Source organism: Chiroxiphia lanceolata, chromosome 21 (assembly GCF_009829145.1).
Source record: "Chiroxiphia lanceolata isolate bChiLan1 chromosome 21, bChiLan1.pri, whole genome shotgun sequence".
Taxonomy (NCBI): domain Eukaryota; kingdom Metazoa; phylum Chordata; class Aves; order Passeriformes; family Pipridae; genus Chiroxiphia; species Chiroxiphia lanceolata.
The window spans coordinates 3500045-3513313 of record NC_045657.1 but is presented as its reverse complement, the minus strand read 5'-3'; the positions used below and the strand labels follow the sequence as shown (position 1 = coordinate 3513313).

At 54.7% G+C, this 13269-nt stretch overlaps 1 protein-coding gene across 2 annotated transcripts in view; it reads left to right on the top strand.

Annotated features, from left to right (window-relative positions):
- The first annotated feature begins 1181 nt into the window (after positions 1-1181).
- The window catches only part of RXRA (retinoid X receptor alpha), a 106235-nt gene continuing 94147 nt past the window's right edge, over positions 1182-13269 (top strand). For both annotated transcript variants that reach the window (XM_032708163.1, XM_032708162.1), the window contains exon 1: positions 1182-1375. In XM_032708163.1, the coding sequence (XP_032564054.1) occupies positions 1348-1375 (28 nt within the window). In that variant the 5' untranslated portion in view covers positions 1182-1347. The remainder of the gene's footprint in view (positions 1376-13269) is intronic.

Sequence of the window (13269 nt, the reverse complement as noted above, 5' to 3'; positions counted from 1 at the left end):
TGAGTATCATTTATTAAACCTGGAGGCCTGCCGGGGAGGGGGGGGTCAGGGCTCTGGGAGGCAGCCAGCGGTGCTGCTGGGGTGGTACCCGCAGCGCTGAGGAGGTGAGAGTTTGCAGACGAACCGCACGCGCACAGAGAGTTATTTGTTGTGCCTCATTTATGGGAAATGAAATAAATCGTGCTTTGAGCGCTGGACGCCGTGCGACACAACCCCGGGGACGGGGGACAGGGCTGAGGGGCTCGCTGGGCTGGGGACAGCTGGGATAGCTCAGCATCACTAGAGAAGCCCCCTCTTCTCCCCCTTCCCAAGGCTGCCACCACAGCACTACACACCTCCTTTTTTTCCTCTCTTTTTCCTCTTTCCCCCTCTCTTTCCCTTCTATTTTTCCCTCTCCTTCTTCCCCCCTTATCCCCTTTTTCCTTTTCCTTCTTTTTTCCTCTTTTTCCTCCTCTCTTCTCCTCTCCTTTCCCTCCCTTTTTCTCTTTTCTGTCTTCTTTTTCCTCTCCTTTTTTTCCTCTCCTTCCCCTCTTTGTCGTTTTCCTCCTCTATTTTCCTCTCCTTTCCCTCTCTTCTTCTTTCCTCCCTTCGCTCTCCTTTTTTCCTTTCCTTTTCCCCTCTTCTTCTTTCCTTCCTTTTCCCCTCTCTATTCCCATATCCTTTTCCCACTCTTCTTTCCCCCCCCCCTCCTTTTTTCCTCCTCTTCCCCTTATTTTCCCTCCCTCTCCTTCTTTTTATTTTTTTTCCCCCACCTCTATTTTCTCCCCTTATTTTCCCTCCCTCTCCCTCTTTTTTCTTTTTTTTTTCCCCCACTTATTTGCTTCCCCATCACTTTAAGGCAAAAAAAAAAAAAAAAAAAAAAGGGAAAAAAAAACAGAAAAAAAAAAGAAAAAAAAAAGGGGAAAAAAATAAAAAAAGCCAACCAGCCCACCCCACGCCACCAACCCGGCTGTCTCCGCTCCCCGCGGGCCGGCGGGGCCGGGCGCGGGGCGGCGCTGCTCGGCTCGGCTCGGCTCGGGCGGCGCTGCGGGGCGGGCGCGGAGCTTCCCGCTCCCCCCCTGCGCGGGCCCCGGCGCGAGCCGATCGCGCCGGCGGAGCCCGAGCGGCGGAGTACATTGTTGGAAGTTTGCCACAACTCCGCGGCCTCCGCCGGTGCGGGGCCGCTGCGGGGCTGCAGCTTCCCCGCCGCCGCCTCCTCCTCCTCCTCCCCACCGTGGGTGTTTTTTTTTTTTTTTCCCCTCCTCCCCCTCTCCCCCCCGCTCTGATTTCCCTCCCCTCCGCCCGCCCTGCCTGTGTGTTTTCGCCGCCGCGCTCGCCGAGCCCCTTGGCATGAGTTAAGCACCAGCCATGGACACCAAACACTTCCTGCCGCTGGGTGAGTTCTGTTCCGAGAGATTCTCCCTTCCTCCCGCGGGGGGTGTGCGTGTTGGGGACGGGGGGGTGTGTGTGTTTAAATACGATAAATCAGCTCCTGACCTGCCTCCCCCACCCCGTTCTCCGCTGCCCCTTCCCGCGGCTCGCACCGGGGGGCGGCGGGCGGGGGATGCGCTCGCCCCTTCCCCGGGAGCGAGTGCGGGGCCCGGCCCCGGCTCCGGCTCCTGCCCCCGGCCCCGCGTTCGAGTTGGTATTTTTGTTTTGTTTTGGGTGGTTTGTTGTTTTTTTTTTTTTTCCTCGCGGCTCAGCCCCGGGGGGGGACGGCGGGCCCCGGGCGGGGGAGCTGGGCCGGACCGAGCCCCGGTCGGGCAGCGGCCGCGGCCCCAGCGCCGCTTTCCAACGGGCAGCGGCAGCCGGGAGAGCCCCCTCCCCGCCCGGGGCCGGCTCTGCGCAGGGCTGGGGCAGCGCGCAGCCTTTTGCTTCCCCCTCTCGCCTTCCCTCTCGGTTTGTTTTTCTCTTTAAATTTTTTTTTTTTTTTACTTTCTTTTTATTTTTCCCCCCCTCCTCCCTTTTCTCCCTCTCTCCCGCGGCATCCGGGGCGCGCAGCCGGGCAGGGGGAGCAGCGCCCGCGGGGACCCCGCACCGGCCCCTCCGCTCGCATCGCCCCTCGCTGCCGGCGCCCAAACCCGCCGCGACTGGGACCCTCCTGCCTTTTTTTCTTTTTTTTTTTTCTTTTTTTTTTTTTAAACCCTCCCCGCCTTCCTTTAGTTACATTTAAAACCTATTTCCAGCTGGAGTTTGCCATCGTTTCGGTGACTGAGTCAAGTCCCGGCTTGTAAGGGCGAATGCCTCCTGCGTCTCGCTTCCAGGAGAAGTGATATTGCAGAGCTCAGTGCTCAGGGTGGGGGGAAGAAAAGTTTGAGCGAAGTCGCCCTGGCGCCAAGTCCGGGCGAGGGGGAAGAGGGACGAATCCTGCCATCCCTGTCCCTGCTCAGCACCGTGGCTCTCAGCCTCTGGCCGAGCGAGCACGAACAAGACCATCCTTCTGCCTTCTCTAGGCTTTAAATCTGTGCTCAGGCTCTCTAGTCTATGGTGGTGTGTTCTGTTTGTTTGTTTATTTGTTTTTTTTAAATGTGTTTTTTAGTTTTGTTTAAGAATTGCAGTTTCAGTTGTTCTTTTCTAAGAGCAGAATAAATATAAACACCAGCACAAGATCTCCAGCAGGCCCGGCCCCCAGGAGGGTTTCCAGGGCTGCAGTGATCTGGGGGCTTTAGCAGGGAGACCCCTGGTCCTGTGGGGTGACAGGGCTTTGTCTGGCATCTTTGTGCCCCCAAAAATCACAGTTTCACAGTGCTCCCCATTGACTTGGCTGGGAGGTGGGAGATGCTGCTGGGTTGGCTCGGGCCAAAAGCATCTCACCTGCAGTGGGTCCTGATTCCAAATCAAACTGGATCCAGTGCAGGTGTTGGGGCTCATCACTAACACCCACCCCAGCAGAAGGTGCCTCTCTTGCCACACTGAAGGGGGTGGCTGTTTGGAGGATTCACTTTCCTTTGAAGCTGTTGTGGAAGATGGTCCAAACCTCTGTTGATCCGGGCAGGATCAGACCCCTGTGTGTGTACCCGCATTTTCTGTCGGTCCTGAGCCCTCCTGTTATGCTGCAGATGTTAAATAATATGTTGTGTTATTAGTCAGGTTGGCTTTGAGGGGGAAGGTGGGGAGCATGTGTCACTGCTGGCTCAGGTGAGGGTTTTCATGCTGGTGCAGATGGGAAAACAACTGATTTATCTTCTCATTTATAATAGCGTGTACGATGGGGAAGGGTGGGTCTGTGGCCACACACTGTGCAGCTCACCAGGAGCATCCAGAGGGAAACAAGGCAGCCCAGGAGAGTGGGGCGGGCGGGTTTATAACTTTCCATCGCTGGCTCAGGAGAAAATCCAGCTGTCTGTGTGGGTGTGTGGTCGGGGTTTGTGTCCACTGCGTGTTGTGCTGCTCTGGAAGAGACCTCCTAAACTTTATCCACTGGTCTTTGGTCCCTGATTACTGACAAAATCACTTTGGTTGTAAGGACAATGGGGTTCTGCAGGGTTCGGAGGGGGAGATCTTGTTTCTGCTCTGGCAGTGGAGGCAGGTTGGGTCTCGAAGCTTGTGAGCAGTTGTGGGATTGAGGGGAGCCTCGAGGAATGTGACTCAGAGACCTTCCCAGTGAAACCTAAGCAGAGCTGGAAGGGCCATGGGGTCTTGGTGCTTTTTGAGGTGGGATGGTCCAAAACCTGCCAGGCCCTGACTTTGCAGAGTGCCAGGGTGTTTCACCAACCCCATGCCCTGGTTGGGAGCTGGCACTGGCAAGCTGAGGGGAGAAAAATAGCCAAGCTTGTGCAGTGTGTTTCCCTGCACACCAGCTACAGGCCTGAGCTGGAGAACAGGAGCAACTGGGCCAAATCCAACTCTGTTACTGTGCCCCATCAAAATCTCATCTCAGTGTGGCCTGAGAAGGCCAACCTGGTGAGGTTCCTGGCCAAGTCCTGCCCGTGGTTAGACTCAGATAACCGTGCTGATGTCATGGGTTGGAAGCGTGGCAGCGCTGGGCACTTTAATAGTAGTATCCTCATTTTCAAGCTCCTCTGGAGAGCTTCTGGCAGATGCCAGCCAGAGGCTCCCCGTGAGGACAGCATGTCCCTGGGCATCTCCCAGGCTGGCTGCTGTCCCACTACCAGGACAACCTGCAGCCTGGTTGTGGGGTCTGTGAATGCAGATACCACCACAGCCCTGGTGGGGCTCATAAACACCCCAGGGTCCAGCAGATGCTGCCTTGGAGCTGCCTGGAACTACAGATCTGCCTTGACTGAGCTTAGCATCAGCAGGGGTGTCCTGCTTTTGTTCTTCTGGGGGGGATGTGTTGTGCTCCATCTCCAGGAGGAGGAAAATCAAGAAAAATCTGTCATGCAAGTGCTTTTGAGGCTGCAGGGATCCACCTCTGCAGCCTGGTGGGGTCTGTATGCTGAGGTCAGGCTTTGGGGGCTGATGTGCAAACCAAGGGACTTGGTTCTTCAGGTGGCTGCTTGTTCCTGAGGCTCTGACCGTAGCAATCCTCTTATTGCTTTGTTTTCTTCTTTTCCATTCCCTTAAGAAGGTGGTACCTCCTGGGGAGGAAAAAGGGGGGTAGGAGTGAGCTCGGGGAGCCCTCCCTTGAGGCTCAGCTCTGTGGGGGAAGAAACAGTTAATGGGTGTCCGAAGCTGGTGCTTCCTCCCGAGGTCAGTTCACCGGGTTGTAACCTCTTCCAGTCCATCTTCCCGGCCCTGCAGCGTGCCCAGGGGCGGCATGCAGGCTGCTCAGGATGTGGGGTGAGAACTGCCCGTGCCGGGGCGGGAACGCCTCCGAGGGAAAACAGCAAAAACAACCCCCCCCCCCCCCGGTGTCCAGCTTGGGAGGGACAGCCCGGAGTGTGGGGGCTGCTTTGGGTGGAAGAGAGCGTGGGAGTGTGAGTGTCCATCAGACACCTCCATCCTGCATCCCACGTGTCCGGGACGAGCCTGGATGCTGCGTGGGAACCCAAGGCACATCAATGGGAGCCTCTGTCTGGGTTGAGATCTCCTCGCCACGATCCTCATTTCTGCTCCGTGGAGCTCAGAAATTTACAGCTGATGGGAACATCCGTAGGGAGGAAACTTTCTGTAAGATGTAAGGAGGGTGTGGTTTCTGAGCGCCCCGGTGAGGAAGGAGGAATCCTCTGCCCCACGTCTGGAAGATGCTGGTTGGTTCCATGGGGCTGTTGGGCTAAAGCAGGGCCTCAAAAGATAAAGTCTAGTTGTGTCCTGGTCTCTCTTGCTGAAGCCTTGTGTAGGGCTCGACCTCTCCCAGTTGACATATGCAAAACGAGCTGGGAAGGAATTTCTGCCTTTTTCAGAATCTGGGCTGTGACAGTGAAATAAATCCTCCAAGCGTCCCTGAGTTTACTCCACGTCATCCTACTGGGTTGGGGAGAGCATTTGTGTTTCTCAATTTAGGGCAATTTATTTATTTAAAAGAGAGCGGGGGAGAAAGCCGCAGAATTTGAGTTATTCATTGCAAATATTATTATTGGCATTTTGCTCCTGTTGAGAAAAAAAAAAAAATCAAGGGGGGCAATCAAAACATTTCACTGGAAAATACACCCTGGCTTCGTCCCACTCACATCTTGGAGGCGAAAATAATATTTATTGAGAAATGGGTTAAAAACCTTTTTGTTGGAGCATTGTTTTCAAGGAGCAGGGGTGGATTGCCATATGCCAGAGCCCTGCCACCCAGCTGAATTTTGATTTTTTTTTTAGTTTTTTTTGCAGGATGGTTGAGAAAAGAAACAAACAGCGGAACTGTGGGTGCTGCGGGGCAAGGGCAGGGTGTTCTTGGGTCCTGCCTCATCCACAGGGTGCTTGTTCCTGTGAGCATCCTGATGCCTTTGGGGGGGATTGTGTGTGCTCAGGGTGTTCCCCAAGGCTCTTGGCTGCCTGAAATCACCAATAAATATCCTGTGAACCCACTGTGCTGACAGTGGCCCTTGGCAGGGGATTAACTGAGAGGATGGTGATGGAACAAGGATGCCAAGGGGACTCCCTGTGCCCAGTCTGGGCTCCTCTCCATGGAGCTGTGCTGCTGGTGACAACCAAATCCCGGGGATACCTCAAGTCAGTGCGGGCCAAGTATTGCAGAGACCTTCCCTGTGAGCTGGGTAACTTAATTGGGCTCTAATTAATGCTGTTCTCTGGCTCTGATTCCCAGTGTCAGAGCCACGATCACCTCCCTTGGTGGGTGAAGGAGCTGGGTCTCCTCCTCACTCCAACCCCCAGAGTGAAGGGATGCTTCGTGAAGTAGAGGGATGCTCGGCAGAGCAAGCACGCTGCCGGAGCAGGATCCACCCCAGCACTTCCATAATTGCTTCCTTAAAGGCCCAGGTGGGCCCTCCAAGCCAGTGGAGCTACAAAGCAATAGGGGAGGCAGCCTGGGTGGTTTTATTTTAATTGATTTTGTCAGGAGTTGCTGTATTTTATTACATTTAAAGACTAGACTCTGGAATAACTTTGAACGTTTGACACGCACACACAAAAAGCAGCTTTCTGACATTTTCCTCTTTGCTTGTCTTTTATTTTATTTCTCCCCTCTCCTCCTCCTCAAAGGAAAGCGTGTGCCTGGAGGGAGGACAGAGGAGGAGGAGGGAGGAGCGGTTGTGTCTCTCCAAAGGCTGCTCGAACATCAAGGCAGCGCAAAGCAGATGAAATAATATTGCAAATAAGGATTTAAAAAACCCTACAGAAGGATCCCCGCACATGCCAGCCAGCTCAAACTGCCAGAAGATTTTCAGACAGAAGCAATTTAGCCTGGGAAAATGCTCTATTGTTGAGATGGAAACTGGCTGCAAGAACTTGCCTTTTCTGACAACGTTTGGCTTAGAAAAAGCAAAGCAAAGTCAAGGAAACAACCTGAGTTTTTATTTAGAGAAGAAGGAGCTTTTCAAAATGGAGGGTGTTTTCCGAGATAAACAGGGAACAATTCCCTTACAAGAAAGGGCTCAAATTAAGCCCAAATGCAGCTCCTCTCCTTTGAAATTTTGTTTAACATGGAGTTAAAAAATAATCCTGTTCAAACAGACCATTCGTGAGCATGAAATGGTTGGGCTTTTTCCTTTTTTTTTTTTTTTTTCCCCCCTCTCCCTTTTCTTTTATTGTGATCTGCAATAAAAGTTTCAAGGCTTGCACCTTGGGGCTGTAATTCCGGTGGCAGCCGTGCCTGTGCCAGCTCCTGCCTCTCTGGACATCAGGAGGGGACGGATCTCGCCTTCAGAAGTCCTTGTCTGCCCAGATGAGGCAGATCCAGGGTGGGAAACTGAGGCACGTGGGTGCGTCTGAGCTGGGAACGGGGCCCGGAGCGAGGGCGTGGGGTGGTTGTGAAACCTCGGCTGGGACGGCGGCTTCCAGCCCCGCAGAGCTGATCCATCCGGGATCTCGGCTCCATAGGCTCTCCTGGGCTCTTGAGGGTCCCAGATCCTTGGCCTGGGAGCCAAAAAAGCTCACAGGTGGGGTTTGTGTGCGAGCTGGGTGCTCCCAAAGCTGCGGGCGAGGAAGAAACTTCCTAAATATTTGGTTTATTAAGCGTCAGGATGAGGGCTGGAATCCCCTTCTGCTCTAGCAGGGGATCATCCCTCTCATCGTGGTCATTGCTCCTTCTTTCAAACTCCTGTGGGATTTTATTTTTTGTTAATCTCTCAGTTTTGGTGGGCCATGAGTGGAGGTTAGTGGTAAATTTGGGTTTGGGTTTTGTCTGAACCCTAAGCCTTTCCCCAAGTTGCATCAGCTGCGGGATTGCTGCGGAGCCAAGAGATAAAGGGGCAATACTGGGGACCAATAAAATGGTAATGGGATTCCCAGCTGGTTGTTACTTTCCATGGTTCTCCGTGGGTCACTCTTTTGTGAAGTTTCGGCTTTCTTCAGCTTTACAGACTTTAAAAAAAAAAAAAAAAAAAAGAAATTAGGGGAAGGGGAGCTGAGGGCAGCCCTGGAGCCCCCTGAGATTTACAGCCCCCTCAGCTCCCGGAGCAGATCCTTGTGCTGCCAGGAGCGGGTTAGGGAGGGATGCCCCGTCTCGTTTCAGCTGGGTGGGAAGGCAGAAACGTTTGATTATTGTTTTTTCCATTTCTGGCTGACAGCGAGGGCTGGAAAGTTGTTTGTTTTCCTTCTTTATATTTTCTTTTTTTGTGTTGTTTTTTTTTTTTGGTTTTTTTTTGCTGTGAACTCTGTGGGCTGCTGCGAGACAATTTCGTTGTGGGCAGCGCGTCTCCTACGTGCCCATTATGGAGTCGCAGTGAGGCAACGGCGGCGGTGAGGCAAGAGCGGAAGGAGAGGTAGAGGGGTTGAGCTTCCAGCCAAAATCCACCCCGGGACACCGAGGTGGTGAAGCAGGGACACAGGGTTGCCACGGGATGGGATGGAGGAGGCGAGGGTGGTGAGTGGTGGCAGAGGCATGAAGGGAAATAGAGGGGAGCTGAGCCAGGGAGAGGCAAAGAACACAGTTTGGGGCATCACCACCGAGCTGAGGGAATTGTTTTGGTTGCTCCTGGGGTGAAAGGGATGGGTGAGAGCTGTTTTCCAGTGCTGCAGCTTCCCTGCTCTGCTCCTGAGGACCCATGTGTAAGTGGAGGCTCTTGGAAAAGGAGGATAAAAGAATGAGAGACCCCCTTTCCACCTTGGCCAACTTTGCCAGACTAAACTGGACTCCCCTTCTGCCCCACCTCCCTTTTTTTACTGCCTCGTTTTGTGAGAGGAGTGACTTTATCAGGCCTGGGAAGGCTTGGGCTCTGCCTGCTGTGGAGGAGCTGTGGTCTCTAACAGGGTGGAGCAGGTGGCAGATAACGGCGTATCAGTGGCAGGTCGTGCAGGGGATGCTCGTGGGCACCGTGATGGGGGGGATGCACGGCCCCAAATTGCAGTGTTGGAGCTGCTACTGGAGACCCCTCGCTCCCTACAGCTGCCCTGACCCACATTGTGGTGCTGCTGCAGCCTGGGGGATGCTTGGTGTGGGGGCCAGGGGTGTGGGACAGAAGTGCCGTACCAAAAGAGCAGGGGGTACCCAAACCCTGTGAGGGCCCAGGTGACTTCAGCAAGTTAAAAGCCACTGTCTCAGGGAGCTCTGCACCTGCGTGACCAACCCTCCCTGCTGACCTGCACTTGGTCAAGTGTGACTTTCAATTGATCATAAAATCCAGTGTGATTCACAGCATTTCTGCCCTCCAGCCTGCCGGGGCTCCGTCTCTCCGCATTCACGTAGCGTGAGAGAGCAGATTGCCCTCCAGTTCATCCTCCTCATCCTTAATGGGGAGCTGTTGCTTACTGGGACTGCTCCCCTCACACGCTCCTTGAATTATAATGTCTTAAAGATGTGGCTTAGCATTTTAATTTAATTTTCTCTTTTTTTTTTTTTTTAAATTTATTAAGAAAACTCGTCTCAGTGCGAGCTCCCAAACATCAGGGTGGGGAGAGAGGGAGGTGCATCCCTGCTCCATCCCAGTGCAGACTCGTGTGCGTGCGTGTGCGTGTGGCTCACAGACAGTGAAATTGCACCCTAGAGTTATAAAGCAATTGTCTAGCTCAGCAGCAGAATGAGCATGAAATGGTGCAGAAAGCAACTAAATAAAATTGGGTAAGGCAGATGCATGAAAATAATGACATCTCTATCCTGTAGTCAGGCACGCTTGCTCTTCCTCACACACGCAGATAAACTTTTATAACAGACTTCGCATTTATTTTCCCAGGAAACTCTTCTGCTGTGGAGATGTGTGTTGGTGTGGTTGTGAGCCCCTGCACCCCCTCTCCCCATGTTTCTGGGGCTGTCCTGCCGTGCATCGCTGCCCCTCTCCTCCCGTTCCTCCCTCCTCGTCCCCCCTGTCCCTTGTTTTTGTTTTCAGAGAGGGATTTTTATGCTCAGTCAAACACCAAAACGATAACCTTTGCGACTTCATTTCCTTTCGGCTGCTGTGGCTGTGCTGGGCTGGGGAAGCCCTGTGAGCTGGTGGCTCTCAGGGTGACCTCCCACGTCCCATGCAGATGGGATGAAAAGATGCTTTCCTGGCTTGCTCCTGCTTTGGAGTTTTCTCCTTTTTCCTCCCTGGATGGTGTAGCTGTAGTGGGCCGTAGTGTGGAGCTTTAGGACACAAGAGCAGGGATGGAAAGCAGGGTTGGTGCACTGGCTGTGTGACTCCAGGGTGACACCAGGGCCACCTGCTCTCGCCCTCTGTATTTATCCAACTACACAGATTAAAAATGCCCCCAGTTGAGGCCTGGAGAATTGACTTTAGCTGTGATTCGTCCCCAGACACCATCCCCAGGGTTTTCCCTGGGCTCTGTGCTGCTGTCCCTGCTGTGACACTGCCTTGGAGTTGTTGGCCTCAACAGAGGCATGTTCCCCCCCCTCTGTTCCTGGAAGCTGATACTTTTCTCAATGGTCCAATGTTTTGCTCCTTTTGTGCCAGGATCCCCGTTGAGGCTGGGAACAAGCTCCTCATCTTCCCCCTCGAGAGGCCCTTTAGGTGACATTAAGACTATGTCCCTGCTGTCCTCATGCCCTCCTGTCTCCAAAGATATCTTTGGGCACTGCTCCATGTGCTCGTGGTACTGGGGATGCCTTTGCTCAGTGGGGTGCTGCCTGCTGCATCCTGCCTGGATGCACTGGAAGGCTCAGGACTGAGCTGGTCGTGGATCCTTTCCTTCTCTGCAAGGAAAATTCAGCCCTGGGCTGTGCTGGAGCCTGGGGCTCCCTACCCAACGCCTTTGCAGCAAAATCTCCATCTCTGGCTTTCCTTTGCCAGGATGTGTCCCTGGGGTCCCAGATTAGCTGCTCCAGTGCCCCTCCATCACACGCAGACCAGCGTGGATCCCGTGGGTGGTCGGGAGCTGCGTGTTGGCTGCTCAGCCCCGAAGCACAACAGCGTGGGACGTGGCGTGTTCCCCTCCTCCTGCAAAAACCCAGCTCCTCTGGAGTGAGGCAGAGGAGGAGGAGGAGGAAGAGGAGGCTTCCCTGCAGGGATTGCTCCGGCTCTAGGGCAGCAGGATGCCAATGCTCTACCAGCATTTTTGCTGGTGTGGGGCCACAGCACCGGAGTGGGGAGCAGGGAAACGCACACGTGCAAAAATCAGTGTGAAAGCACAAATCGGGCCAAGAGTGAAAGGTTAAAGAAATCCAGAGGAAGCGGAGTGATGTGTGTGATAGAAAGGGGTTTCCTGTACCTACAGAGGCCACCCAGGCTCCCTTCCTGCCGAGGTAAACGTGCTAAACCCAAAACTTTCTGCTCCCCTAAGCAAATTGTGGTCTGCTCTTCGGGCATGCTGCGAGCAAGCCGTGCCAGCCGCGGTGTTAATGCCTCCTGCTTTACAGTCTGCTCTCCCCAGACGCTGCCGTGGTATTTATGGGATGATCAGGCAGATCCTGGGGAGCACCACAATCCTGCAGAGGGAACAAGACTCGGGAAGGGTTTTCTGCAAGTGAGCTGTGCCCTGTGCTCCTCATCAGGGACCCGACATCAGAGGGGCTCCCGGAACAGTTACTGCTCCTGGGACAATTACCTGCAGGCCCCTATTTAAGCACTTAGGAAGGCTTAGCTGATCCCAGCTGGAGATAGGCCTGGCCCCAGGCCAGCGGATACCTGTTGTGTGCAAATGTCTGAGACTTTAAACAACAGTTCAAAGCTGGGGCTTGCTGGGAGCGGGACCCCCAGTTGTGCTGGGGGGGGGCCTCTGCTCACCTGCTGTGGGTGTTGTGGGGCTGAGACGGTGCTTCAGAGACGCACAGCGAGGCAGCACCCTGAATTACACCCTGCCAGCAGGTTTCTCTGCTGCTTATAGTGTTGGGAGACACAGATTTAGTTGGTTAAGGGTTTTTTTGCCTGTGTTTGGGGTTGTGTTTTGGTGGCGGTGCTGCCGTGTCCCGCAGCTCTGGGGCTTTGCCTTGGAGCCCCAGCGTAGTTGTACCTTGGGGTGTCACCCTCCTCTTGGGTGGGGGGAAAACCAGCATTCCCTTCTGGCAGGTCGCTCCCTCTTCGTGCCTCACCTGTGGGGCAGGTTTAGGCTGTGGAAATCAGAGGCTGTCGGTCACCGTGGGCTTTGTTTAGCTTGGGTGCTCCCTCTTCCCATCTTGTTTTTCCTCCTGCGCCGGGATCGCCGGGGGCTGTTCGGCGCCGCTCCCTGCAGCACCCAGGCGCTCCTCTGCTTGTCCCGGTGTTGTGCCGTGGGAGTCGAGGCTGGGCGGGCATGGAAAACCACGTCTGGCTTCTCCAGCGAGGTTTCACGGCCTCTAGGTGTGCGCAGGAAATGTTGCAGGGCAGGGATTTCTTGCAGCGAGCCCTGGGTGGCAGATAACAGCGCGGTGCCCATCTGGAGCCCCCACCTACGCACACGGGGAGGCTCCACCTCTCCCGGCGCCTTCCCAAAACCCTGCGGCAGCACAGGGGCTGTGGGGCTGATCCAGGAACCCTCTAGGTCTCTTTCTTGGAGCAGCTGCCCTCGCCCTTGGACGCTGTCCCGGCTGTGTAAGGTGCAGCCCACCCTGGGGTCACAGCTTGGTGTAGTTCAGCAGCACCCCAGGAATGGCACCCGGTGTTGGGGGAGCTGAAAAGCTGTTCTCAGGGATGCACAAGCAGGCACACCTCAGGATACAGCCTGGGAAGCAGTGGCATGGAGGGCGAAGCCCATCCCGGCTCATCCCTGATGAGAGCAGAGGGATGCCTCAGTCCTGACCAAAATGTGGGGACCCCAAAGCAGCCCTTTGGAGGGAGGAGAGCACATGTCAGGGCAGAGAAGTGCCTGTGCTGGGTTGGGGTGTGAGTTGGGGTCCTTGGAGCCCGTGCTGGGTAGGAAGGGGTGAGCGTGGGGCTGGGTGCAGGGATGTGCCCGCAGGGTGGGAGCAGCCGGTCCTGCCAGTTCTCCCGGGCTCTGGGAAGGCCCTCGAGCTGCAGTCAAGGCCGAGGTGAGAGCTGATCCCGGGTCCTTCTCTGCCACCAGTTCCCAGGGCTCTTCCTTGCCGGCTCCTGATGGCTCATTTGTAAGTCTTTGGGAGCACAGACTCTGGGAAAGCACCCAGGGAGTCTGGCCCTGGCTGGGAGTAAAAGCTGTCTTTTACAGAAGGGAAGGCAGAGCCAGTGCACTCCCTAATTGAATGCACCTTTAGAAATTAATAAGGTAGAACTGACTCTACCAAAAAAAACAAAAAACAAACTAAAACACCAATCCCAATGCACTGAGCTGCCCTGTAATTGTCAGTGTGGAAATCATGGGCACATGAGGACTTGCAAGCGAGTGATTAAATCCACAGCCTGGTTTCAAAAGCAGAGGAAATGGGCCTCCCAGTGCTGCCTGGCCCTGCACCAGTGC